Below are 27,912 nucleotides of genomic sequence, written 5' to 3' on the forward strand. Positions count from 1 at the left end.
TTCTCCACCTCACTCCTGGCAGTGGCCGCCCAGAGCCGCGCTGCGCCCCGGAGGCTTCTGGGAATTGCGCATTGAGCTCGCAGTACGCACGCGCAAGTGCGTGCGTCAGTGTCTGCCGGTGAGTCTGGTTCCAAGTCCCGCTGAGCCCCCGGGGGCACAGGGGAGGGTGCTGGAGCTAGAAGCCTCCAGACGCGAACACGCAGGCGTGGAAGCCGGGGACGGAGAACGTGGAGGTTTAGTGGAACAGATCAAGGACGGGCCGCAGCGCCTGAGTACCTGTACGTGATCTCACACGGGGAGTGAGGCGTGGGGCCCCGAGGAGCGCAAAATAGGCCCAGCCCGCGTGCGGTGCCGTGCATGCCACGTGGGTTGGCACAGGGGCGGGGCCTCGGGCTGGCGCGCGGGCGGTGACGTCTCCGGAGGACGGCTCCGATTGCGTGAGCGTGCTGTGCTGGAGGACGCTGTTGCGTGCGGACGGGCGGGACTTCAGGTCGGTGCCTGTGGGATGGCCGGGCAGAGGGGTGTGAACGCGCTCGCGCCGCGTGGCTTTGTTTAGGGGCGGGGCCTCGCGCCCTGTGGGCGGGGCCCGTGGTGTCCTATCGGGTCCCGGAGTGGAGAGTGCCGGCGCGGGGAGCGTAGGGTGCCTACGCAGCTGTCAGGGTGGGCGCCGCCGGGACGCGACCCGAGACGTCGGAGGTGAGTGTGGATGTGGATTCATGTCTGTTCCAGCGGTTGCGTGGGGCTGAGACTGCGTGGGGTCGTGGCCCCGAAGCTGCGTGGGTTGTGAGGCTGCCTGGGATTTTCCGCCTGTGACCGGCTGTGGCTGCCATGGAGTTGCGTGGCTGGTGGTGCGTGGGCCTGAGTGTGAGGGGTAGGGCCGTGACTGTTTGAAATGTATCGTGGCGTCGGATGTGCTGTGAGAAGGCTGTGTGGGTGTCTGTGTGCCAGTCAGCGTGTGGTGACGGGGGCGCGTCTCAGGACCGTGTATTTCACTGTGTGGTCTGTGGTGTTGACGTGAGAAAGAAGTGACTGCGCCTCTAGGGGACTGGGAGTGGGTGTGGGCCTGTGGCCCTGAGGATTTGTGTGATTGCAGCGCATTTGTGTGTGTGACCGACTGATGTGGTCGTTTTTCACCGTCTGGAGTGGCTGTGTGCTTTGACTGGGTGCGACCGAGTGTCAGCGGTTTTGCAGTTGTGATTGTGCTGTCCTGGTGTGTATCTGCCTGTAACTGTGCAAGGGGGCGTCCCTGTGAGGAGCATTCTGAGTGTCTGCGCAGGTGCGATGGGCCTTGGGAAAGGCAGTATGCGTGTTTGTTGTGCAAGGCTCTTCTCGGTAAAATAGGATGATAATTATGCGCCCGCCTGGTAGTGGGAAAATTTAATGAGGTAACAGGTGAAACACCAGCATAGCGCTTGGCACTTACTAACACTGTGTAGGTGCTGGGTGTTCGTTGTAGTGCTGGTGGTGGGGTTTTTTTTTGTTTGTTTTGTTATTTTTTTGACCCAGTACAGAGGTAGGGGTGCAATGGGGGACGCTGGAACTTGAGACTGGGCATTCGTCCTTGAAGCTGAAGATCTGACCTCTCCCAGTCAAGCAGCAGTGTCCCCAGTAGCCCAGCCACACCAGTTGTCCATTGCTGCCTGAGTGTGCATTTGAAGGGAGGGCAGAGCCCACCCTGGCCTCTTGAACCTGCGGCTATGTGAGCAGTGGAGCTTGGAGGAGGAAGAGCATGGACTCTGGGAATCCTGGTTTCATCACTCACTAGTTGTGTGATTTGGGGAGAGGTCGCTTAAATCCACTGCCCCTATGTTTCACCTGCAAAATGGGGATAATAATAGTACCAGTCCTAGGCTGTGGTGAGCATTATGTAAAACAGTGTTTGACACAAGTAAGCAACATATACATTATAACTGCTTTATTAACATAATAACTGCACAGATCTCATACCAAGAGAATAAAATCCACAGGAAGAAAAGCAAAAAGTGGAGCTCCAGAGTAAGGGTTTCAGGTCAGGAGATAAAATAATGTGAAAGTCTCTGTAGGGCCTTAGATTCAGAACTCTGGTCAGGGTCCTGGAAGGGCAGGAGTGGGTAGGGAAGAGGAGACCGGAGCAGAGGGTCTTCCTAGATGGAGCTGTCCCTAGGGAGCCTGTGGGGACTACTGGAGCTGGGAAGTGGCAGGGCCAGAGGAGGGGTACCTTCCCATAACACTGGGGGTGGAGATGTCTCTGTCTAGACTAATTCTCAGCCTTCTTACTACGGATACTTTGGGCCAAATAATTTTTTGTTCTGGGGGGGGGTGCTGTCCTATGTGTGACGGGATGCTTATCATTGTCCCTGGCCTCTACCCACCAGATGCCAGTAGCACACTCTTTGCCCCAATTGTAAAAGCTAAGAAGTCTCCAGATGCTGCCAGGTGTCCCCTAGAGGACAAAATCCTCCCAGTTCAGAACCACTGGTGTACAGGACCACGATGAGGGTACACCGTGGACACTGGACACTCCCAAGACGTGAGGCTAGGGAGGAGAGTGAGGGGGCTGGAGGACTGGTGATAAAGGGATAGTGTTCCCGAGATGAGAAGAAAGGGAGTTTGGCCTGCAGCCCAGGTGGGCGCTAAGAGACATTCATTCAGCAGTCGAATGCCTGCCATGGGTCTGGTACTGAGCCAGTCAGCTGACAAGACAGATGAGGTTCCTGCTCACCTGGACCAGTAGGGACACAATTAAATTTATAACAGGTGTCAATGAAGGATTTTGAAAAGCGGGATAAAGGGATTACGGGGTGACAGCAGGCGCTGTGTTCAGAATCAATATCCAGGCTTCCCATGGGCATGTCAGTCAAGTCCAAAGCCAGGGATGGCACCACCGTGACTCGATGGAATCCCTGGAGCTTATCAAAGACTTTGTCCTTTAACATTGAGGTCCAGGCTTCAGCAGGGAAAACTCAGACCCCTGTCCCTGCCTTTGAGGCTCAGAGACTGGGACAGTGATTGTAAACCATGGTTTCGCATTAGCGTCACCTTAGAAAACTTTGTTTTAATAAAAGGCCCAGATTCAGTCCCCAGAAATTCTGATTTAATTGGTCTGTCATGGGGCATAGCCATCAGTATTTATTAAAAAGCTCCCAAGAGATTCTGATGTACAAACTCTGAGAGCCACAGCTCTGACAGCTTGTGGGCTCCTCTGGTGCTTCTAGGAGTAAAAGAAATTAATTTCGTGGAGCAGGGCGGAGATGAGTAAGCAGCGCTTTCAATATCTTAGCAAAGGCAGTCCTGACAGCTGCGCTTCCCCGGGACAGGGACGTTCCGAGCCCCGTCCGACAAGTGAAGTCTGTTTCAGTGCAAAGCAGAGAAATGGCAGAGCCCATGTTCACGTGCAGTGCCCATGTTTCCTGTTCCAGCTGGTTTCTGGTGTTTAGAGAACGATCTTCGTATATCCTCAGCATCTGGGGTTGGCAGGTCTGGGTAAGGGATGATCTTCAAATACTTGACAGGTCATGTAGCAAAACTAAGCTCTGGCTGAAAGGAAGCAGGGAGGCTGCCCGGGCATTAAACGTCTGGCTTTCAGGTTTGTCAGGACCTGCCTGCAATGCGTTGCTGGGCACAGCCCTCCAGGATCAGAGGGGTGCCGGGCTGAGGGGGACCCTAGTTGCCTACCCCTAAGGGGATGCATGGCCACCATCCAGTAACTCTTTGAAGCTTGTTCCCAGCTAGGTTCTAGCCGTCCTTACCTTAGGACCAAGAATTTAGCTTTGTGCCTTTCAAAGCCCTTTCCCACCCTGTGGTCTGGGACTTGGGAGACAGGCCAGGTGTGCAGCCCTGCCCTGAGGTCGTGGGTGTAGCCTCTGCATTTCACTTGTGGTGGTGGTGTGTGGAGGTGATCATACTCGTATATGTGTGATACAAAATGCCAAAGTGTACATAGGGAAAAGAGAGTTCGGGGTTTCTTTTCCCATGCCAACGGATCCAGTTTCCTTCTTCAGAGACTCTTGCTGCCAGCAGCTTCTTGATTGCCTTACCGGAACTTTTCAAACTCACGTATTTGTATCCTGTGTTTGGTTTTTGCTAAGCGTTTTTCTCTACCCCTTCCCCTTTCATTACCCCACTGTCTTTTGGGGATCGCGTCATACAGTTCACAGAGCAGGTTTCTCAACCTCGGCACAGTTGACATTTGGGCCAGATCACTCTGTTGTGGGGACTGGCCTGTGCGGTATAGGATGTTGAGCAGCGTCTCTGGCCTCCACCCACTACATGCCATGGCCTCCTCTCCCCCAGTTGTGACAATCAAAAATGTCCCCTGGGGGCAAAATTGCCCCTAAGGAAAAACTTCTGACTTAATGCTACCTCGTTCTTTTTCAGGGCTACAGGTGTCCCCTATGTGCACGTAATGTTCACTTAGCCATTTTCCTCCTGATAGGTAGTTGGGTTGCTTCCAGTCTCTTGATAACTGATGTTTGTTTAGCACCGGCACTGCTCTAAGTGCACTACATGTTTTCACTCATTTAATTCTCACGACAGCCCTATGGAGTCATTGTTATTTGCCCCATTTTACAGATGAGAAAGCTGATGCCCAGAGGACACAGAGAGTGTGAGGTCACATAGAGGAGGTGGCAGAGTTAGAAGTTGGACCCAGACAGCCTGGCTCCAGGCACCTGCCCTTCACCATGGGCCCATCCTGCCTCTTCCTACAAACCCTGCCACAGTCTGTCATTTTACACACACGTGAGTGCATTCAAAGATAAATATGAGAAATGAGGTGACTGGGTCAAGGGGGACATGCCTCTTCAGTCTTAACGGTATTGCCCAGTTAAGGGCAATTGCCCACTGAGGCGGTGCCAGTGTCTGTCCAGCCAGGATCTTGTGAGGACTCGAACCTCAGCCCTTCTGGGGGGCCTCAGGCTTCCTTGGTCTTCTGGGTGCTTGGTATATACTGACTTAAAGAGGGAAAGGAAGGCGAGAAATTACCACGTGGCTCATGTAGACTTCCTAACAGCCAAGAGATAGGAAACTGAGGCCATGTGTAGCTCTCCCACAGCCAGTAATTGACAGGCAAGCTTTGGACCCAGAATTCCCTAATATCAAACGCTGTTCTTTCCTCCCAGCAGAGCTGAGTTCCTCAGAGAAAATTGTCTTTTGGACAAGAATTGTGCCTCTCCAATTTGGGTGCGTGGCTGAGCGCAAACAGCTATGAGAAGCCACAGGATGGACACAGTGCCACTTCCGGGAGCAATCCGGTTGACGTGAGGAATTGGAAGGGAAAAGCCAAGCAGTGTACTTATCTGGTAAGTAATCTAAAACATGATTGTTATGTTAACACAGATCTGATTTATTATGACATAGGACGCTAAAGTTTCAAAATGAAATAAACAACCAGCAAAAGAGTTTTCTGTTATAAGGCAGCTGCTTTGCGGTGTGTCCCAGCACACAGGACTAGGCATTAAGCCTCCTCTGCTGTTGGGGGATATTAGTCAAAAGTGTGAGAACTCCCAGGCAAGGGACAGAGCGCTATTCTCAGAGGGCCGGCGACAGTGGAATGCTGGGGCTGGCTGGCACTGGCTCACAAAAGCCTGCTACGCACTCCTGTCCCCAGCTCCATGCTCAGTGACTTCACTTTGGGGCAATAATTATGTTGGGCCCTGATGGGAGTATTTTGCACCATGGAAATTGGCGGATGCTTCAAATCACGGAACACACCCCTGTCCTGGGGTCTAATCCAGAGTCCAGAGAGAATTCAGGGTCCGGGGTTCTGGAGTGGCCCCTTGTTTCCACTTTCAGCATGGGGGAAGTCTTGCTCGGCAGTCATAGAATTGCAGGCCAGGCCACTGGGTTTGTCACTAAGCTACAAACCCTCAACAGAGTGTGCTGAAAACCTCCCCAGGTCCTGTGGCCACTCTGCTGTCACAGGTAAATGTGACATAAGTGGTGCCATGCTGACACTCTGGAACCCTGCCAGAGAGGACAGGGTAGATTTCCCGTGCAGCCTCCTGTCCCACACCAGGAGGGCAGGTGGTGTTGCATGTGGGCCGACTGGGCTCAGACCCTCGCTCCATTATATAAGGCTCTGTGACAGCTCGCTGTCGTCTCCCCTCTCTCACCCTCCAAATGGAAAATGCGAACTCCATGTGGTGGGTTTGCTCTAAAGATGAAAGGAGATCATTTAATGCATATAAAGTACCCAGCTCAGCTCTCATCCTCAGACTTGTTATTAACCCAGGAGGTGGTGGTGTCACCCGTGGGGTGGGGGTAGGGGGACCATGTTCAACACACACACAGAGCGCTTCCACAGAGCACACAGACAGAAGGTCGGTCACTCGGCCTCTGCCAGACTCACAGTCCGCAGCACTGGCCCCACTCCACACTAGTGACAACATCGAGAAATACAGCTCCCCTTTACTGAGCATTCACCGTGATACTGTCTTATCTGCTCACAGCAGCAGCCCTCATCCTCCCTTTGCAGCGGAAAGGATCAAGGTAAACGCCCATTAAGGTGCAGTAACTTGCCCCAGGTCCCACGGCTACACACAGGAATGTTGGTCAACTTACAGTGTCCGGTGCAGGACAGGAAGTGAAGTCACAACAGAATTAGTTGCACATGTGATGAAATGGCACCCAGTGCAGTTCAAGGGGACCCCCTACCCCAGCCAAGGGGCCGGGACAGCTCGTTGAAGAAATGATGGTAAGGAAACTTCGCTTAGTCACTCAGGTCACAGAGGTTAGCAAGCCCCTTGCCAGGCACTGGTCCAGGGCACTGGGGATACACAACGGGCCTGTCCTCAGCGGGCTTGCCCTTGAATCGGTGGAGACAGACCATAAGTACCAGACAGAACAAGGAGGCAAAATACATAGTATTTTGGGGAAAACTCAGTCTTTCCCCTGTGTTTTTCCTTTCCTCTCAACTATCACCACTCACAACATTTCTGACACCAGACGTGTGTAGGGTTTTTCCCCACCAAGTATTTCTGTGACACCAGCTGGGTGTCCTACAATTTAACCCAATCCTGACACTGCCTACCTGGAGACAGTGTCAGATGCCACAGGGTGAGGCCTCAATGCCACAAGACTGCTTCAGATGCCAATTACAAGTAGTAGGTGCCGGGTTACCCACCACTTCTGTCTGACTTGGCTACAAATCTGAGGTCCCCGCCGCCCCCTCCTCACATTGGATTAACTTGCTAGAGCGGCTCACAGAACTCAGGGAAACATGTTTCCCAGTTTATTAAAGAATATGGCAAAGGACACAGGGTGAAGGGGTACATAGAGAAAGGTCTGGAGGGGTCCCAGGAGCTTCTGAGCCGTGGAGCTGGGTGTGTCACCCTCTTGGATGGATGTGTCCACCAACCCAGATGAGCCCCGTTGTTGAGGGACTTTATGGAGGCCTCCTCCTGTAGGCGTGATCGATCATGAGGTCCATTTCCAGCCCGTCTCCCCTCGCCAGAGGATGGGGATGGGGCTGAAAATCCCATGCTTCTAATGGCCTGGTCATTCTGCTGACCAGACCCCACCCAGGAGCCCACCCAGGGGCACCTCAATAGGACAAAAGATGCTCCTAGTGCTCTCATCCCTTAGGAAGTCACAAGGGTTTCAGGACCTCTGTGCCAGGACCCGGGGACAGAGACCAAAATACATTTTTTTCTATTAACTCATTTTTACACATTAGACAGCAGAGAGAGCTGCGGAGAAAGGAGAAGTCAGAACTGGGTGAGGGAGATGGGAATGGTGGATGGGTGAGTCGGAGGCACGTGGTGGTGTTAAATAGGATGGTTGGGGTGAGCCTGACAGAGAAGGTGTGGTTGGAGCAAAATGGAAGGAAGTGCGGAAGTGAGGCGGGAAGAGCACTGCCGACGGGGTTGTGGGACGGCTGTGGAGCCAGGTCAAGGCCTGGCAAGGAGGCCAGCGTGAGCGAGAGTCCTACACACATTAACAACCCATGGGCGGCAAAATACGGCCAAACAGCACAGGGACTCTCACCTAATCCTCACAACTCCAGAAGTAGTTGTGTATTGTCCTTGTTTAATAGGGGAGGAACTGGCACAGAGAGGTTAAGTAACTTGCCCATGGTCACATAGCTAACGAAAACAGTGGTCACACCAGGTGGTCCAACTCAAGAGCGATGTGTTTGGCACACAGCAGGTTGCCCAGCTCTTCCCTGAAACCCAGAGGATTAGCCAGGAGTGAGGAGCCCATCCCCAAGCTTGATCCTGCTCTGCCACTTCCCTGCCCTGTGACCTGGGGCAAGTGACTTCTGCTTCTGTGCTTCACTGTCCTCCTCCGGAAATGGGGTTAAGAGTACCTGCCTCGGGCTCAGAGTGAGAATTAAATAGTGATCTCTGTGGAGTGATGCCTGGCACAGGTAAGCACTCAGTGTTTATTAGTCTTATTAATAATTAATCTTAGTATTACTTATTACTGTTACTACTGCTTTTCTCTTTGTACAGAGAGAAACATAATAAATCAAACGTTCTTTGTCTGGGTTCCTTTAAATAAACAGTACGAGGCCATGTTATGGTTGACATTTTGAATCAAAACATACCCATTATCTAACTCTGACCTTAATTATGGTCTTGGTTTCATTTATCTTCCCTTACCCCCACTCTCAAGAGAGAAAAAAACGCAAACACCTGTAGAGGGAAACTGGTTCCCAGACTGCCCCGTGCTGTGCCTTTCTCAGAAAAATCACAAAGCTTTTCAGAGGCACCCATTGCTGTTGGCACTGGGGTGTGATGCTAGCTTTCTCCCCAGGTGCACGCTGATGCATTTAGGGATGAACTGTTGCCATGGCTACAACTTACTCTGAAATGATTCAATTTTTTCAAAACAGTAAGGAAAATGTTAATATTTTAACAGTGATTAGGTGTTCATTGTACTGTTCTTTTCTTCAGATTTCAGAGTTTTCGAAATGGGGGAAAAGTGTACCCCCATTTCTGCCTTTTCCAAACCCCACCCTTCTCTAAAAGTCATGTTTAGAGGTGGGGTGACTGCTGGCAGAGCTGTTGTGTGTTGTGGTCTCAGCATGCCGCGGGTGGCTGGGAAGCACTGGGGCTGGTTACTGTGGCAGTCAGCAAGCATTTTTGTGCACCGCTCTGCGGGGCTCTGCAGGCCAATTCTCGGCCCCCGGAAGAGAGCAGTGAGCGGAGGAGTCAAGGTGCCTGCTGTCGTGTTGCCCAGGTCATGGTGGGGAGACGGTACCCATGTAGACACACGAACAAACAAAGCACTTTCAGGGAGTGGGCTGTGCTGGGCAGGCTGTGCAGGGTGGAGTAGCCCCCAGGACACACCCTGTACAGGGTGGAGTAGCCCCCAGGACACACACTGTGCAGGGTGGAGTAGTCCTGTCCCAGGACACACACTGTGCAGGGTGGAGTAGCCCTGTCCCAGGACACACACTGTACAGTGTGGAGTAGCCCTGCCTTCAGGACACACACTGTACAGGGTGGAGTAGCCCTGCCTTCAGGACACACACTGTACAGGGTGGAGTAGCTCTGCCTTCAGGACACACCCTGTGCAGGGTGGAGTAGCCCTGTCCCAGGAAGCACAGGGTGAGGCAGTTGAAACTGTTCCAGTAGCCACGCTGAAAAGATTAAAAAAAACAGAAAAAGAAATCAATCATGAAAGTTAATTTTTTTAACTCAATATAACCAAAATATTACAGTTTCAACTTGTAATCAATATAAACAATTACCAGTGAGGTATCTTACTTTTTTTATAGTAAGTCTTCGAAAGCTGGTGTGTGTTTTACATGTGTGGTGCACCTCAGTCCAGACACCTGATTTTCATTGGAGTTATTCAGTATGTATTGAAATTTCATAAAATGTATCTTGGAAAAGCAGATTCATACACCAAGTTGTTCCAAACATACCTTAAGAGTTTTACAGTAACTGAATTAGGACAAGTTTTTAATTTTAGATTGATAGTAAATTTTAATTAGGTAATTTTAATGTTTATTTATTTATTATGGTTTTAATAAACTAATTGAATAAAATAAAACATTCAGTTTCCCAGTTGCACTTGCCTGACTTCCAGAACGCGCTTGTCACACATGACTAGTGGCATGCAAGTTGGACAGCCCAGGTGTAGTGCCTCGGGTCTCCTGAGGGTGTCGCCCCTTCCCGTCCTGCCATCCTAATGCACCACCACATTTCCCTGCTGGATTTCCACATTCCTATTAACGAGCTCCTCTTCTGCTCTTGTCCCCCACCTCCCACAACACAGACACACAGTTTATTGGCCACGTAGCCACCCCCCAAATTTTGTTAAATGTTAAGTCAGATATGTCACTTCTCTGTTCGGCTCCTTGCTCCCTCAGTGATGTCTTACCACACCTGGGGTCAGGTCACCACCTCCTTCATGATCTGGCCTTCCTGACCTCACCCCCTCCTGGCCTACCGCTCCCCACTCTGCTCACTCCGCTGCAACACACTGGCCTCCTCACTTCCCTCCACACGCCGAGCACGTGTCTGCCGCAGGGCCTTGGCACCTGCTGTGCCTCTGCCCAGATGCTCTTCCACCGGTGCCCATGAGTTTCACACTATTGAGACCTCAGCTCCATATTGCCTCCTCTGAGAGGCCACCCCAAGGACCCATCACTCCACCCCACCCCCACCCTCGTCCTTTGTTTGTTTTTCATAGTGATCTCAGCTAACACTGTTCTGTGTGGACTTGTCTTCCCTGCTGGCATGTGGGGTGCATGGGACCCGGTACTTTTCAGCTCTCCCTGCTCTCCCCTCAGCACCTGGGACAGTGCCCAGCACCTGGAAGGTGCTCAGAACATACTTGTCAGATGGATGAACAGGGGTCTGTGCATGTTTCTCTTGCCTTCTGATCCAGAGCCTGCTGTGATCTTAGGAGCAGGTAGCATTGGCTATGGCCCCTCCCTGACCCTGAAAAGGGGCGGGGATGCTCCAGAAGACATGGTGAGTGCCCTCCCTCCGTGTGTGCGCATGCACGGATGTGTCCAGGGTGAGGAGCTATGTATTTCTTATCCCTGAGGCTCTGGGACCACCCACAAGACCTGGTCAGCCTCCTGACTTCTCTCTCCCACAGCCTCACCTCCCCAGCACGCTGCCCCTCCCCGGATGCAGACTCTCCTCAGGAAAGAAAAGATGCCTGTTGCACAAGGGAAGTCCAAACCCAAGGTATGGAGAGATTCCTATTCGGGAAAGTCCCATCTTGTATGACGCAGACCATTTGCTTTCCCTGCATGGACACTTCCTGCCCGACAGAGACCCAGCCAAGACGTGGCCCCCAGTTTCCTCCCATCACCAGAGGTTGGGAGCGACAGAAGGGCCACAGCGACCCAAGTAGCTGCTTAGTGCCCCCCCCCTTTCCTCAGTGTGCACATGACCACTCATCGGTTGGTCCAGCATCTCGAGGTTCTCTGCTGGTGCTGGGAGAGATGCCCTCCCCATAGGGAAGATGGTTTCTCGAGGAGGAGATGTGTGCCCAGGTGGGACCCGCTGAGGCAGAGGGCGAGTCAATGCTGTGCTCAGAGCTAACCCTTAATGTCGCTTTGTTTCTACTTGTACCACCTGTATTTACAAGGAGGGCCGCTCAGACTTTAGGAGTCTGCCCGTGACCCTGTATTCAGGTTGGGTTTGTTGGAGCCCGGCCGATGAGGCGGTAACGGCAGCCCCCTGTGATGACCAGGCTTCACCACGTTAGTAATTTTCCACAGTAAGCATCTCGAAGGCCACTTCTTGTCACAAACAACTTTGCCCTCTTAGCTGTGTGTACCCGTTCCCTGTCGCTGCCATAACATTTCCACAAGTTAGCAGCTCAAAACACATTTATCATCGCCCAGTTCGTGGGCTGGAGCTCAGGCACAGCACGGCTTAGCTGCGACATCTGCTTTGGGTCTCGCAAGGCTGACGTCAGGGTGTCGCTGGCATTGGTCTCACCTGAGTCCTCTTCTGAACTCACTGGTGACTGGCAGAGCTCAGTTCCTTCTTCCGCTTTCCGTGTGGCCCCTTCTTGCCTACTTCAGACCAGCAACAGCAGCTCATGTCCAGCTTGTGCCTCAGATCTCCTTGACTTCCCTTTCCCTCTTTTGTCACCAGCTGGAGAAAAGTCTGCTCTTACGGGCTCCTGTGATTCCATCGGGCCCACTACACAAGCCAGGATGACCTCTCTATTTTAATTTAAGATTAGCTGATCTGATCACATCTGCAAAGAACCCATTGCTGTGTGTGACATGTTCACATGCTTTCTAGAGAGCAAGTGGTTAGGAGCACGAGCCAGACCCAGACTGCCCAGCTTGAAGCCTCGCTCCTGCGTTTACTAGCTGGCAGAACGTCAGTAAGTCACCTCAGCCTCTGGGCCTCTTTCCTCGTCTGCATCATTGCTGTGACCCTCTCAGTAGTGCCCCGGTCACTGGCCAACATGGGTGCTAAAAGAGTTAGTACATGTTGGTGATAGGAAGAGGCCTGGACTCTCAATGCCCGGTACAGCCAGGTTGATATGCTTTTCATGCAACGCCACCTTTAACAGTGGCCGTATCAGGTCGGACTGTCTTACTTAGGTTTATATACCCGGTGCCACATATCCCCCAGGTGTGGGACAAGTCCACTGTCTTCCCAGGCATGTGGAAGCACAAGCCCATGGTGAGAGGACGTGTGGTTTTCCATTTCAGGTGCCAGTGACATTTGGGGATTTGGCCATCTACTTCTCCCAGGAGGAATGGGAATGGCTGAGCCCCACTCAGAAGGATTTGTACAAAGATGTCATGTTGGACAACTACCAAAACCTGCTCTTTCTTGGTAAGGCCGCCGTAACCCACACCTGCCCTTTGAGGGACGTGAGTCCATCAGTCTGGTCAGGAAAGCAGAAGCCACTCCAGTTTTGGTGGGTTTTGTTTTGTTTCTAACAGCTTTACTAAGATGTAATTCACATACTGTACAGTTTGCCATATAAAGTATACAATTCAGTGGCTTTTATTCTATTGGCAGAGTTGTGCATCCATCACCATAGTTAATTTTAGAACATTTTCATTACCCCAGAAGGAATCCATCCCCGTCAGCAGTCACTCTTCATTTCCCCACTAATCCTCCCAGAATCGTCAAACATAGTCCGCTTTCTGTCCCTGTGAATTTGTGTGTTCTTGGCCTTTTGTGGACGTGGCATCATAAATGTGTGGTCCTGCGCGGCTTCTCTCACCGAGCATCACGTTTTCTGGGTCACCCACACTGTAGTGTGTGCCAGTGCCTCTTTTTTATGGCCAGATGCCATTCCCGTGTGTGGATGGGCCACATCTTGTCCATCCATCCTCCAGCTGATGGGCACTTGGGCTTTTCCACTCCGCAGCTATTATGCATATGCTGCTGTGTACATGTGTACAGGTGTTTGCACAGATGCACATGTCCATTTCTCGGAATGTGTACCGAGGAGTGGGATTGCTGGCCGTGTAGTAACTAGTAACTACATATGCATACGTTCGTATGTCCGTTTCAGAACACACTGCTTGTTGAAGAGAGAGAGTTTAACATGAGGAGTTTACTTAACAGGGACTATTAACGGGCGAATAGAGGACATTGAGAAGCAGCCACAGGAACTGCAGGATGTAGCCATCCCCTAGGGCTAAGGGAGAGCTGGAGGTTTTAGGACATAGGAGAAGGGACACGGATTTCTGAAGGAGAGGGGTGCACTGCCTGGTGTTTATACTCCTGAGGGGGCAAGATGAGGCTAGTCTGGGAGTGGAGGGAGAAAAAGAAAAGCAGACATCGAAGCCACCAGAATCCCTGTTGGTGGACACTGAGGGAGCAGCTGGTGAAGGAGAATTGTGGGTTTGCAGAGCCTCTGCCCCCAAAACAGGTCCGGGGAGGGGAAAGGTCTGAAAAGCAGTAGCTTAATAGTCAGCTTCAGGAGTTTCTGGTCCAACATTTCAGAACAGCAGTTGGCTCTGCCGAGTCAGAAATGAAAATCTTGGCTGTCACTGAATTTTCGTCCTCCCCGTTCCCCAGCTACCCTTCACACCCTCCACGCCCTATGTGCTAAAAAACCTCCATTCCTGTTGACACCAGGCTTGGCTCTGATGTCTGTGGCACCCGCATGCTCAGTTCTGTTGTTTTTCCCATGTGCAGGACTTTCCTATCGGAGGCCAAATGTGATCACCTTATTGGAGGAAGGGAGAGCACCCTGGATGGTGGAACCAGTGAGAAGACGCCGGGGCCTGGGTGAGTGACAGAGAACCAAGTCTTAAAAGTTGGCGTGCCATGTATGAGTGCACTCTATTGTGAGGGGCCACCTCTTAAAGGCAACATCTAAGAGCCACTTTCCTCACCTCCGAGGCCCTGGGCCTGTGGAGAAAATTCAAGTCTCGTTAGTGTCACCCCTGCAGAGGGAGAAGAACTATCATTTAAGAAGCACTTATTAGGTATTATATACTCATTCTAAGTACAGGTTCCTCCCAACAGTGCTATAGGCAGGTTATTATTCCTGTTTTATAGATGAGGAGACTGAGGACCACAGAGCATTAGTGACTTGCACGAGATGACTCACCTAAGAAGTGGCCGCAGGGTGGTTTGAACCCCAGATTTTGGTCTCAGAAGCTCAGACATTAACACCCTCACCTCCACCTACCACTTTCCCTGCCTTGGCTTTCATATTTCCTTTCAGTGAAAGTGTATTCCTTTTTTATTTAATGACCTTATTTAATAACTTATTTAATGACTTAATAATGATTTATTCATTGTTTTAAAAAAAGTCTAAAAAATAAATAAAGCCAGTGAGTTAAGATCTAAAAAAAAAAAAAGTGACTTATTTAATGATCATACATCTAATGATAATGCCCAAACTTGTATCATTTTCTTCATTCCTTAAAAAAAATTAAAATCTTTTCCATAACTGTTCATTTTGACTACTTTTCAAGAACTCATTCCCTTTTCTAATAGATTCCTCTTTGGTTGGTCATGTTGTGTGGGTTTTTTTTTTTTCTTTTTACAGTTTTATGAGTTTGTTTTTTTTTAATTGTGGTAAAAAAGTAGAACATTAAATACACCATCTTAACTATGTTTTAATGTACAGTTAAGTTTATTCATATTGTTATGCAACAGAGCTCCAAAACTTTTTCATCTTGTAATAGTGAAACTCTACACCCTCTAAATACTAGTTCTCCCCCAGCCCTTGGTAATCACCTTTCTGATGTTGTTTCTGTGATTTTGACTGCTATGGATAGTTCATAATAATGGAATCATACAGTATTTGACCTTTTCTGACTGGCTTTTTTCACTTAGCTTAATGTCCTTGAGGTTCTTCCATGTTGTAGCATGTGACAGGATTTCCTTTCTTGGTTTTAAAGGCTGCATAATATTCCATTGTGTGTACATACAGTCCGCCCTCCAGATCCTGTTCCACATCTGTGAATTCAACCAACCATGGATTGAAATATTTGAAAAAAGATGTTAACGTTGCCGACGTGTGCTATGTAGTTAGACCCACACTGGTCACATCTGTACTAAACATGGACAGACTTTTTTTTTTTCTTCTTGTCATTATTCTCTGAATAACACAGTATAATAAGTATTTACGTAACATTTACATTGTATTGAATATAATAAGTAAGCTAGAGTTGATTTAAAGTATATGGGAGGATGTACATGTTATATACAAATACTATACCATTTTATATACGGGACTTGAGCGTCCATGGACTTCAATATCCCTGGGGGTCCTGGAACCAATCCTCTGAGTATACTGAGGGACCACTGTACCACATTTTCTTTATCCACTCACTGTCGATGGACACTTGGGTTGCTTCCACCTTTTGGCTACTGTGAATAATGCTCCAGTGAACATGGGGGTGCAGATATCTCTTTGAGATCCTGATTTCAATTCATTTGCATATGTACCCAGAGGTAGATCATGTGGTAGTTCTAGTTTTAATTTTTTGAGGAACCTCCATACCGTGTTCCACAACGGCTGCACCATTTTTCATTTCCACCAACGGTGTACAAGTGTTCCAACTTCTGCTCATCCTCACCAACAGTTGTTATTTTCTGTTGTTTTTGATAGTGGCTATCCTTATGAGTGTGAGGTGATATTATGTGTTTGATTTGCATTTCCCTAATGTTTAGTGAAGTTGAGCATTTTTTCACGTATTTATTGGCCATTTGTCTGTCTTCTTGGGAGAAATGTCTGTTCAAGTCCCTTGCCCGTTTTTTAAAAATATTTTTTATTGGGGAATATTGGAGAAAAGTGTGTTTCTCCAGGGCCCATCAGCTCCAAGTCATTGTCTTTCAATCTACCGTGTTTCCCCGAAAATAAGACAGCCGGACCATCAGCTCTAATGCGTCTTTTGGAGCCAAAATTAATATAAGACCTGGTCTTTTTTTTAACATAATATAAGACCTGGTATAATATAATATCATATAATATGATAATAATATATAATATCATATAATAATGTAATATAATATAATATAATATAATATAATATAATATAATATAATATAATATAATATAATATATACCGGGTTTTATATAAGACCAGGTCTTATATTAATTTTGGCTCCAAAAGACGCATTAGAGCTGATGGACTGGCTAGGTCGCCGGCTAGGTCTTATTTTCGGGGAAACAATGGTAGTTGTGGAGGGCGCAGCTCAGCTCCAAGTCCAATCACCGTTTTCAATCTTTAGTTGTAGGGGTCGCAGCCCACCATCTCATGTGGGAACCAGCAACCTTGTTGAGAGCTCACGCTCTAACCAACTGAGCCATCCGGCCGCCCCTCCAGAAGCTCAGCGGCAGCTCACTGTCTTCAATCTAGTTGGAGAGGGCGCAGCTCACTGGCCCATGTGGGAATCGAACCGGCAACCCTGTTGTTCAGAGCTCGTGCTTTAACCAACTGAGCCACCTGGCCACCCACCTTTGCCTGTTTTTTAGTGGAGTTATTTGTCTTTTGTTGTTGAATTGTGGAATTTCCTTATATAGTCTGCATATTAACCCCTTATCAGATTCCAGGGGTACCAAAAAAATACATATCCATTTTAAGAGATGGTCAGTGTTGCTCAAGCAGTAGTTTTCTGTAATCAGAAGTGTCTGGACACTGATGGTAACCGTTTTGAGCACCTCTTATAATTACAGAAGTCAAACATGACTTGTATTCATCTTTTGTTATCAGTGTATATCGAGTATTACAATTTTAGTAGTTTTTTCCTTTCTTAAAATGTGTATACACTTTTTTGGCACTCTTTCTATATGATTTGCAAATATTTTCTCACATTCTGCAGGTTGCCTTTTCACTCTGTTGATCATTTCCTTTGACCTGCAGAAGTTAAGTTTGGTGTAGTCGCATTTGTCTATTTTTCAATTTGTTGCTTGTAGTTTTGGTGTCATATCTAAGAAATCAATACCGAATCCAATGTCCTGGAGCTTTTCCCCTGTTTTCTTCTAGGGCTTTAATAGTTTTAGGTCTTACATTTAGGTCTTTAATCCATTTTGAGTTACTTTTTGTAAATGTAAGACCTAAATTATATCTTAATTACTGTTTTTTAATTACTGTTGTAATCTTTTGAAATTAGGAAGTGTGAGGCCTCCAACTTTGTTCCTCATTTTCAAGATTTTTTTTTTTTGTCTATTTGGGGTCCCTTGAGATTCCATATGAATTTTATGGCTTTTTTTCTATATCTGCAAAAACTGTTATTGTAGTTTTGATAGGAATTATACTGAATCTGTAGATCATCTTGATCATTTGATTGTTTTTTACAGTATTAAGTCTTCCAGTCCACAAGCACAGAATGTCTTTCCATTTAGTTGTTATCTTCTATGGTTTCTTTTAGCAACATTTGGTAGTTTTTAGTGTACAAATCTTTCACCTCTTTGGTTAAATTTATTCCTAAATATTATATTCTTTCTGATACTATAGTAAATGGGATTGTTTTCTCAGTTTCCTTTTTGCAGTGGTCATGGTTAGTGTATAGAAATGCAACTGACCTTTGAGTGCTAATTTTGTGTTCTGCCACTTTACTGAATTTGTTTGGTTCTAACAGTTTTTCTGTGTGGAATCTTTAGAGTTTTGTAAATATAATCATGTCATCTGTGAACAGAGAGAATTTTACTTCTTTTCCTTTTTTTAATGCCTTTTTTTTTCTTTTTTTTTTTTGTCTAATTGCGCTAGGACTTCCAATATGGTGTTGAATAGAAGTGGTGAGAATGGGCATCCTTGTCTCGTTCCTGATCTTAGAGGAAAAGGTTTCAGTCTTTCCCCACTTACTGTGATGTTTGCCATGGGCTTTTCAATTATGCCTTTTATCATATTGGGGTAGTTTCCTTCTAGTTCTAGTTTGTTGAGTGTTTTGATCATGAAAATGTGTTGAATTTTGTCAAAAGCTTTTTTTCTGCACCAATTAAGATGACTATGTGGTTTTTGTCCTTCATTTTGTTAATGTGATATATTACATTGATTGAGTTTCCCATATTGAACTATCCTTGCAGTCCAGATATAAATCCCACTTGCTCGTGTGTATGATACTTTCACTGTGCTGTTGAATTCAGATTGCTAATACAATTGACCCTTGAACAACATGGGGCTAGGGGCGTCAACCCCCTGCATAGTTGAAAATCTGCATATAACTCAAGTCGGTTCCCAACCACATATCAAAAATAAGATCTTCGATCTGAGGTTGGTTGAATCCAGGGATGAATGCAAAACCTGGGGATATGGAGGACCGACTGTATAGTTATTGAGAAAAATCTGGGTGTAAGTGGACCCCCACAGCTTGAACCCATGCTTTTCAAGGGTCAACTGTGTTTCTTCTGCTTACTTTGGATTTAATTTGCTCTTTTTTACTTTTTAAGGAGGAATCTTAGATTATTGATTTTAGATCTTTGTTCTTTTCTAATATATGCATTCAATACTATAAATTTCCCTTTAAGCACTGCTTTTGCAGCATCGTACAAATTTTGATAAGTTGTTTTTTCATTTAGTTCAAAGTATTTTTAAATCTCTCTTGAGATTTCTTCTTTGACCTGTGTGTTGTTTAGAAGTGTATTGTTTAATCTCCAAGTATTTGAGGGTTTTCCAGTGACCTTTCTGTTACTAATTTCTAGTTTAGTTCTGTTGCAGTCTGAGAACAGACATTGTATGACTACCAGTCTTTTAAATTTGTTAAGTTATGTTTTATCAGCCGGAATATGCTCTGTCTTGGTGAATATTCCATGTGAGCTTGAGAAGAATGTGAATTCTGCTGCTGTGGATGAAGCAGTCTACAGATGTCCATTAGATCCGGTTGATGATGGTATGGTTGAGTTCCACTCTATTCTTACTGGTTCTCTGCCTTTTGGGTCTGCCCATTTCCAAGAGAGGGGTGTTGAAGTCTCCATCTATGATAGTGGATTCATCTGGTTCTCCTGGCTATTCTATCAGTCTTTGTCTCATTTAGCTGATGCTCCGTTGTTAGGCACACACACATTATGAATTGTTATATCTTCCTGAAGAATTGACCCCTTTCTCATCGTGTACTGCCCCTCTTTTTTCATGATAACTTTCCTTGGTTTCCAATCTGCTCTGGAAATTTCCGTCTGAAATTAATATAGCTACTACTGCTTTCTTTTGAATAGTGTTTTAGCATAGTATATTTTTCTCCATCTAGTTACTATTAATCCTATGTGCCTTTATATCTAAAGTGGGTTTCTGGTGGACAACATACAGTTGGGTCATGTTTTTTGATTCACTCTGACAATTTCTTTGAATTGGTGCATTTAGACCATTTACATTCACAGTGATTATTGATATAGTTGATACATAATATCAGAAATGAACATATAGTTACCATTATTCATTATTATTTTCTATTTGTTGCCTTTATTCTTTTTTGCCTTTATCCTATTTTTGCCTTCCACTCTTTTTCTGCCTTTTGTGGTTTTGAAGGAGCATTTGACATTATCACATTTTCTGTCTTTCTTAGCATATCAGTTATACTTTTTTTGGTGGGTGCCCTAAAGTTTACACTATATATTTACAACTAATCCAAGTCCACTTTCAAATAACACTACCACTTCTTGGGTATTATGAGTATCTTAAAATAACAAAATAATGCTAATTCCTTCCTTCCATCCTCAATATCATTGCTGTGATTCACTTCATTTATACATAAGAGCACACACACACACACACACACACACACACACTCACACTCACACTGTTCCTTCTCTATGTAGATCCCAGTTTCTGGTCTATATTTTCCTTCTATCTAAGGCACCTCTTTGAATATTCCTTGTAAGTCAGGTCTACTGGCAACAAACTCCCTCAATATTTATTTGTCTGAGAAAGTCTTTATTTCTCTTTCACTTTTGAAGGATATTTTCACACGGCACAGAATTCTAGGTTAGTGGTTTTTCTCTTCTAAAGAGAATTCCAAATGGTTCTTGCAAAAATGAGTATTTAGTTAAAAGCCACCTGGCCTCAAATTTAATCAGCCTAATGAAATTCAGCTTTCACAGTATTAATTTTTCTTGACATTAATTTTGGGAAAATATCAAAGGGGTTCAAGCAGTTTTAAATTTCTAATGATGTTCAATTTTCACCATTCCTTTGTAATATTTGAAAGAGCTACTTTAATTATTTTAAATTACTATCAATTTTTATATTCATAAGAAACACGTTTATTTTAGAAAATGACAAAAATCACCATGAAGGAAACTATTACTGGTGATCCTTTCAGAAGCAACACTTTCTGTTTTGATGCACAACTTCCAAATGTTTTCAACTTATAAAATGGGATCAGTCTTGCAGTAAAATTTGACAAACTAATTTTTCACTTACCATATCGTAGGATATTTTCCGCGTCAATTCAACTTAGATTCTTACATGACAAAAAAAATTTTCAAATAAAAAATATTTAATTTGTTGATGTCTTTCAGACTTGGGGTCTAAATGTGAAACCAAGAAGTTACCTTCAAATCATTGCAACAAATCTGGGCAAAGCATCTGTCAGAAACCAGTTTCTGTATCACAAAAAGTTCTCACAGGAAAAAGAGGCTGCAAGAAAAATTCAGTCCTAATAAAACCCAAGAAAGTGCATTCAGGGAAGAAATCTTTAAAATGTAATGACTGTGGGAAAATCTTTAGTCAAAGTTTATCTCTTAAACTTCATCAGAACTCTCATACTGAAGAGAAGCCTTATGAATGTAGTAATTGTAGAAAAGCTTTTAGACAAGTCTCATCCCTCATTCTTCATCAGAGAATTCACAGTGGAAGGAAAAGCCATGAATGTGATAAATGTGGTGAAAGCTTCATTCAAAGAACAACCCTTGTTCTACATAAGAAAATTCATGATGGAAAGGAAACCTTTGACTGTGGGAAGGCCTTGAATCAATGCCCATCTCTCAGTATACATCAAAAAATTCACCTTGTTGAGAATGCTTATCATTGCAGAAAATGTGGGAAAGCCTTCATTCGAATGTCATCCCTTTTACTTCATAAGAAAATTCACACTAGAAAGAAAACACATGAATGCAATAAATGTGGGAGAGGCTTCACTAAGAAATCAGTCCTTATTATACATAAAAGAACTCATACTGGAGAGAAAACCCATGAAAGTCAGAAGGCCTTAAGTCAGCAGAAAAGACATCATTTAGAGAATCCTTATAAATGCAGAAAATGTGGGAAATTCTTTAATAGGATTTCATCCATTATTCTTCATCAGAGAATTCACACCTCAGAGAAACTCTACAAATGTGACAAATGTGAGAAGGTCTTCAGGCGGTTTTCAACCCTTATTCTACACTTAAGAATTCACAATGGAGAGAAACTATACAGATGCAATAAATGTGAGAAGGTCTGTAATCGGCATTCGTCCCTTATTCAACATCAGAAAGTTCATACAAAGAAAAAGAAACTGTTTGAATGTAAGGAATGTGGGAAGATGTTTTCTGGAACTGCCAACCTTAAAATACATCAGAACATTCATTCTGAAGAGAAACCTTTTAAATGCAATAAATGTAGTAAAGTTTTTGGCCGTCAATCATTTCTGATTGAGCATCAGAGAATTCATACTGGGGAAAAACCCTATCAGTGTGAGGAATGTGGAAAAGCCTTCAGTCATCGAATATCCCTTACTCGACATAAGAGAATCCATACTGAAGACAGACCATATGAATGTGATCAGTGTGGGAAGGCGTTCAGTCAGAGCGCGCACCTTGCCCAACATGAAAGAATTCACACTGGAGAGAAACCATATACATGCAAAACATGCGGGAAGGCCTTCAGTCAACGCACATCCCTTATTCTACATGAAAGAAGTCATACTGGAGAGAAACCCTATGAATGTAGTGAGTGTGGGAAGGCATTTAGCAGTGGCTCGGATCTTATCCGGCATCAGAGGAGTCATTCTTCAGAGAAACCATATGAATGTAGTAAATGTGGGAAGGCATATAGTCGGAGCTCATCCCTGATTCGACATCAGAATACACATTCCAAAGAAAAAGCCTACGGTGGTTATAAAACCAAAGATTGAGGCTTTGAAAGTAGAGACAGAGGCATGGCAAAAATGCATTTGTCTCTAACATAAATTTTGTAAAAATGAGACCATTTGATGATGTGTCCCAGTTTGAAAGCCAAAGAACAAAAGTCCTTGGTGACTTTTGACCTGAGAATTTGAAATCATCTGAGGCAGTGACCTTTTCATAGGTCTTAATCAAGCTCAGATGATTGGATCAGTCACTTTCAAATGACCCTTTTTCGTTTGATAAGAATCACTGGTATTTTATTTTCAATGTCGTTTTAGAGCTAGTTCATTGTTCACATAGAGCAAAGTGGAATTGTCAAGTCCACTTTTGTGGATGGGGCTTTGAGCCTGATTTAACATCACATGAAGAAAGAGTTTGAGTTTATCCCTTACAACTACAACTATCCCATATAAGGGACTTCCTGGAAAACCAGGGTGCCACTTATAGCTGACAAATTTATGGGTGAGAATTATCGACTGGATAAAATAAATTTTCAGGTAGTCCACAAAAAAGAGGGTTTATTTGGGAAAAGGAAAAAAGCAAAGCCACCACAGCAGTGTGAGAACGCGTATCTCCAGCTGGCTGGCCACGTGCAGAAAGAACCCTATGCCAAGATGGCCATATATATATATATATATATATATATATATATATATATATATACATACATCCCTCAGGAAGTTAGAACCATAAAGTTTAACAAGAAGTCAGGACTAGGGAGTAACAGGAAGGCCAGCTCCATCCATAGATCTCTGAGCTCCCAGGTCAGTTTTCTAAAAGTGCCAGTTTGCTTTTATCAATCCCTCCTTTTGATCAAGATCTTTTCTCTAAAAGCATCGATGATCAATAGTCAGGTCTTCTGGTCTCAGGTTTTCCAGTCCTCAGGCTTTTGTCCCTCAGTGTCAGGAAGGACCTCCTCTGGGTGTCATCTCTTACATCAAGGGGAGAGTGCGTGGGTGGGGAACAGCTGGTGTCCAGGGTTGATGGGCGTCAGGAGCAGAGCTTAAAAACCATAAGATTTAAAAGTAGAATTAGAACATAACAACCTAGCTAATATGGTAGGTGTAAACCAGGAGCCCAAACTGTAGATAATGAAACAAAGACCATTATTTTATTAAACAGATCAAAATTCTTGATGATAGATTCAACAACCAAAAGGATTTGGTAACTCATCTCCTTAGAAATCACCTGCTTTAAATTTTGACAGCTTTAGTTTCAGGTCACCAGACTGTGTGCAGTTCCAGTCAGGATTTGGTGCCCTCTTTAGGTGTGACATGTGTATCCAAGAGTCTACTCCCTGCCGTTTAGCAGCACAGGGGTTAGTCAACAGTATCTGGTAAGGTCCATTCCAGCATGGCTGGAGGGAATCCTTTTTGAGGTGTCTTTCCCAGTAAACAAAATCTCCAGGTTGTAGAGTATGAATTTTTAGTTTTTCATTTCCCTGGGTGCACAGTGAAACAATTGTTCTACTAAAGCATGATTATTGTCGATAGAAGCAACGAAACCTTTACAATATTGAAGTATGTCTCCTTTCACCAACTGTGGATCAGGAGGCAGGAGCCAAATGCATAGGACATCCTGTCATTATCTCAGGTGAAAGCTTATGAGTCCCAAAAGGGTAGATCAGAGATTTAAAAGGACTAATGGCTTTGTTTTGGTATTTGAAGAGTTTCTACACATTTTGCCAGTTGAGTCTTAATAATACCATTAGTGCCTTCAACCAATCCTGAAGATTGAGGATGGTAAGCATAGTGACACTGTTTGTAGAACTGGCCAAATAGCAGACTTGCTTTAGCACCTGACCAGTGAAATGGGTTCCTCGATCACTGTGTAGTTCAAGAGGAGTTCTCCAAGTGGGAATAATCGTTGCTAACAATACTTTAGCCACTGCAGGCGCTTTAGCTTGTCTGCAAGGGAAAGCTTCAGTCCAGTGAGAAAACATAGATATCATGACTAAAACATACTTGTATACATGAGATGGGGGAAGCTGAATGAAATCTATTTGCCAGACCTCAAATGGTTCATTTGGCAACTTAAAATGTCCAGGGTCAGTATGAACAGTCTTCCCTGAGTTATACTTTGGACAGGTGGGGCACCTGAGGTAGGCACTTTACACAGCCTTATTAATATCGCCCACCAGTATTGGTGCATGAATGCTACCACTTTGTCAGTAGACCAATGGTTCAACGCATGTACAGTGGTTAGAAGAGGGAATTGTAGAGTTTCTGGTAGGACTGGATTGTTATTTGGTCCAAACCAGTGTCTTCTCCTTATCAAACCAGCAATTGTTGGATTTCCAGTTATGTTTTTCTAAGTTATCAACTCGAAAAGCTTCTCTTTGGACCATAACAGAGGTTTGACTGCTGCTGACGCCTTTTAGGGCAGCATTTTTAGCAGAAATGTCAGCAAGGTGATTTCCTTTAGCTTCCAGGGAATCAAGTTTAGAATGTTCTGGAATTTAAATAGCTAAAGCATCATGGGAAACCGTCCAGTAATTCCCGTACATATGGGCCATTTTAAGTTTTCTCTTCATTGGAGGTAAGAAAACCACGTGTCCATAGCATGCCAAAGTCGTGAGCCACTTGAAAAGCATACCTACTATCAGTATAAATGTTGACAGTTTTACCCTTTGCTAAAATACAAGTTTGAATGAAAGCATATCATTCAGCCTGCTGCGCTGAAGTGGCCAGAGGCAAAGGTGCTGCCTTGATGACTTCTGAAGGGGCTACAACAGCATAATTAGCACAGTACTCACCACTGTTGTTTTTTAAGTATGAACCATCAGTAAAGTATGAGAAATCAGCTTTACCCACAGAGATCTTCTGTAAATCATCACAAGGAGTAGGAAGGGGGTCTGTCAGTGTCAGGCAGTCATGAGGGAGTGCCTCAGTCTCAGAAGGAAGAAAAGTAGCTGGATTAAGGTTATCACAGTGCGAACAGGTTATGTGGGAAACAGTTCACAGAAGGATTTCTTAGGAAGTAAGGCTGCTGACTGACAGATGCTGAGTGTGACGAGAATTCAGGAGAGCTTTAACTGCATGAGCCACAAAAATGGTTAGAGGGGATCCTGCAACAATCTTCTCTGTGGCCTTAACCAGGAGGGCAGTGGCAGCAATGGCTCTGAGGCAAGGAGGGATCCCCGAGCCACAGGGTCCAGTCTCTGACTGTAGTATCCCAGGGGTTTATGTTGATCCCCATGTTTCTGAGTAGGAACCACAAGGGCATTTCCTTCTCATGCACAGAAAGAAAGAAGGGAACCTGGTGGTTAGGCTGCCCAAGAGCAGGGGGTTCATTACACTCTCCTTCAAGGCCCTAAAGGCCGTGTCATCCTGTTCCCATGAAATTGGGTCAGGACTGTCATTCCTTAATAGGACATACAGAGGTTTTGCCATAAGAGAGAGATTTGGGATCCATTCTGGCAATAGCCGACTAGCCCAAGAAAACCTTGCAATTGGCGCTTAGTTTTGGGCTTTGGGAAACTTAAGACACCATGGAGCCTGTCTGGATCCAGGTGTAGACCTTGTTCTGATAGCAGATGTCCCAAATATCTAACCTGAGTTTGAGCAAATTGTAATTTTTCTTTAGAGACCTTATGTTCCTTTAAGGCCAAAAGTGTCAACAGATGGATACTATCATCCTGTGAGGAAACCTGAGGAAAACAAAAGAAGTAAATCATCCACATATTGTAACAAGGTGGAACCTTTAGGAAAAATTACATCATCCAAATCAGTCTTCAGAATCTGTGCAAAATAAGAAAGTCTGTCAGTAAAACCCTGAGGCATTACTGTCCCGGTAAATTACTTTCCTTTCCAAGTGAAAGCAAAAAGTTATTGGCTAGCTTCATAAACTGGGATGCTAAAGAATGTGCTGCATAAGTCAATTACTGTAAAGAATTTACTTCCAGCTGGAATGGATGCCACCAGCATATGAGAGTCAGGAACAACAGAGTGTCAAAGGATAGCAATGGGGTTTGTTGTTAGGAGGTCCTGGACAAACCTCCACCCTCGTCCCTTTGGCTTTCTCACAGGTAGAAAGGGAGTGTTACAAGGATTAGTGCAAGAAATAATAAGACTCTGAGTTATATAATGTTTTATTATGGGCTTTTTACCTTGGAAGACCTCCTTATAGAATATTAATTCCGGGTGGTGAACACACAATGGGATTTATAGATGATGTAATACAGAATTGTACACCTGAAATCTATGTAACTTTACTAACAATTGTCACCCCAATAAATTTTTAAAAAAAGAAATATTAATTCTGGGCAGAGATTTTGAAGGATCAAGTTGAACCTGGACAGGAGGTGCACTGTGAATTCTGCCAATATTAGTTGAAGATTTTACCCATAAAAATTATGGTAGTTGGTCCAGTAAGGGACAGGTTCAGTTACTGTACCATCAGAGACAGCACAAATAAAAGATGCTGAAGTCGAAGTCGTGTAATTCACCTGATTGGTGATTCTGATGGTTACCATCAAACTTTTTATTTCTCCCTTTCGAGAAAAGGATATTCCAGCATATTTCTCTAAGAAGTCTCTGCTTAATAAATGGGTAGGGGCAGAAGAACTAAGGAGAAAACAATGTTTATCTCTTATGGGGCCTAGACGAAAGGGAATAGGTTCAGATACGTAAACCTGTTGAGGTTTATTTGAAATCCCCACTATGTGAAATGTCTTATTATTCTGAGGCAGGGGCTGGTTTATAACAGTGGGGTTGAGCACTGAGAGTGTAGCACCAATGTCAATAAGAACAGAAATAGTTTCCAACCCCAATTTGAAGAGAAGTTTTTCCAAGATGATTAAGGAGAAGGATTGGAAAAAGCCCCTGGAGTTCCTTGGAGCCCCCTCATTGGGAATTGGGACGACGTGCAAAAGACTGGTTGGAAGGCAGAGAGCATCTCATACACTTAAACTTACAACAACCCCTTTTCCAGGGTCCTTGCTCCTTGCAGTAGTGGGAAAAAGTTGGAGATTTGGTTTTGCATAAGGCCTCTCGTTTGCCACTGCTGAAAGTGAAAAGTCTTGGCGATCTTTTAGGTGGCTCGTAGGGTACTGGCAAGCTCATTGGCCAAATTTACCAAGTCTAGGGTAGTCATACTTCCCCATCCCATCCTGGATCTTCTAACCAGGAGGAAAAGGTGTTTATTTAACCCACTGACAAAGAATTAGAAGTTACATGTGTGGTGTCAACATCTGAAGGAAGACCAGAATTTTCCTTTAAAAACACCTGGAATCTATTATAATAGTCATGAACAAATTCATCAGGCCTCTGTGAGCACGTGTGAATTTTGCTCCAATCAGTAGACCTTGGGAAAGCCTTAGGAATTGCTTGATGTAGGTTTTGAGCAAGTTCCCTGCTTCCTCCCAATTGGAGGTTTGCTTTTCTAAATCTATCAGGATGCTCCCATCCGGCAAACCTCATCCAATGTTGAGGTTGGCCTTTACCAACTAACATTGATTAGCTGGTACAAATCAGAAAACCC

The 27,912-nt window shown here is 45.1% G+C and overlaps 1 protein-coding gene across 9 annotated transcripts; it reads left to right on the forward strand.

Moving 5' to 3' along the window:
• ZNF667 (zinc finger protein 667) lies at positions 1–26,681 on the forward strand. 9 transcript variants are annotated; one of them, XM_033127708.1, is made up of 9 exons: positions 236–490; positions 4,552–4,719; positions 5,103–5,279; positions 8,125–8,347; positions 11,038–11,129; positions 12,623–12,749; positions 14,070–14,162; positions 19,110–19,220; positions 20,845–26,681. In XM_033127708.1, exons 4-9 carry the CDS (start codon positions 8,335–8,337, stop codon positions 22,437–22,439), a joined length of 2,031 nt encoding a protein of 676 aa, XP_032983599.1. In that variant the 5' UTR covers positions 236–490; positions 4,552–4,719; positions 5,103–5,279; positions 8,125–8,334; the 3' UTR covers positions 22,440–26,681. The 9 variants fall into 9 exon arrangements, with proteins under 9 accessions (XP_032983596.1, XP_032983599.1, XP_032983600.1 ...); XM_033127706.1 differs by lacking the exon at positions 236–490 and adding an exon at positions 514–696; XM_033127705.1 differs by lacking the exons at positions 236–490; positions 4,552–4,719 and adding an exon at positions 1–118 and having other exon boundaries at positions 5,100–5,279.
• Positions 26,682–27,912: the final 1,231 nt, after the last annotated feature.

This window comes from Rhinolophus ferrumequinum, chromosome 15, assembly GCF_004115265.2.
Source record: "Rhinolophus ferrumequinum isolate MPI-CBG mRhiFer1 chromosome 15, mRhiFer1_v1.p, whole genome shotgun sequence".
Lineage (NCBI taxonomy): Eukaryota > Metazoa > Chordata > Mammalia > Chiroptera > Rhinolophidae > Rhinolophus > Rhinolophus ferrumequinum.

What these genes read in the sequence shown, in the direction of transcription:
- ZNF667 (XM_033127705.1), top strand. An exon ending in GAGAAGACGCCGGGGCCTGG is followed by an intron (nt 14,163 to 19,109) that starts GTGAGTGACAGA and finishes ATGTTTTATCAG; the next exon opens with CCGGAATATGCTCTGTCTTG. An exon ending in ATTAGATCCGGTTGATGATG is followed by an intron (nt 19,221 to 20,844) that starts GTATGGTTGAGT and finishes GATGTCTTTCAG; the next exon opens with ACTTGGGGTCTAAATGTGAA.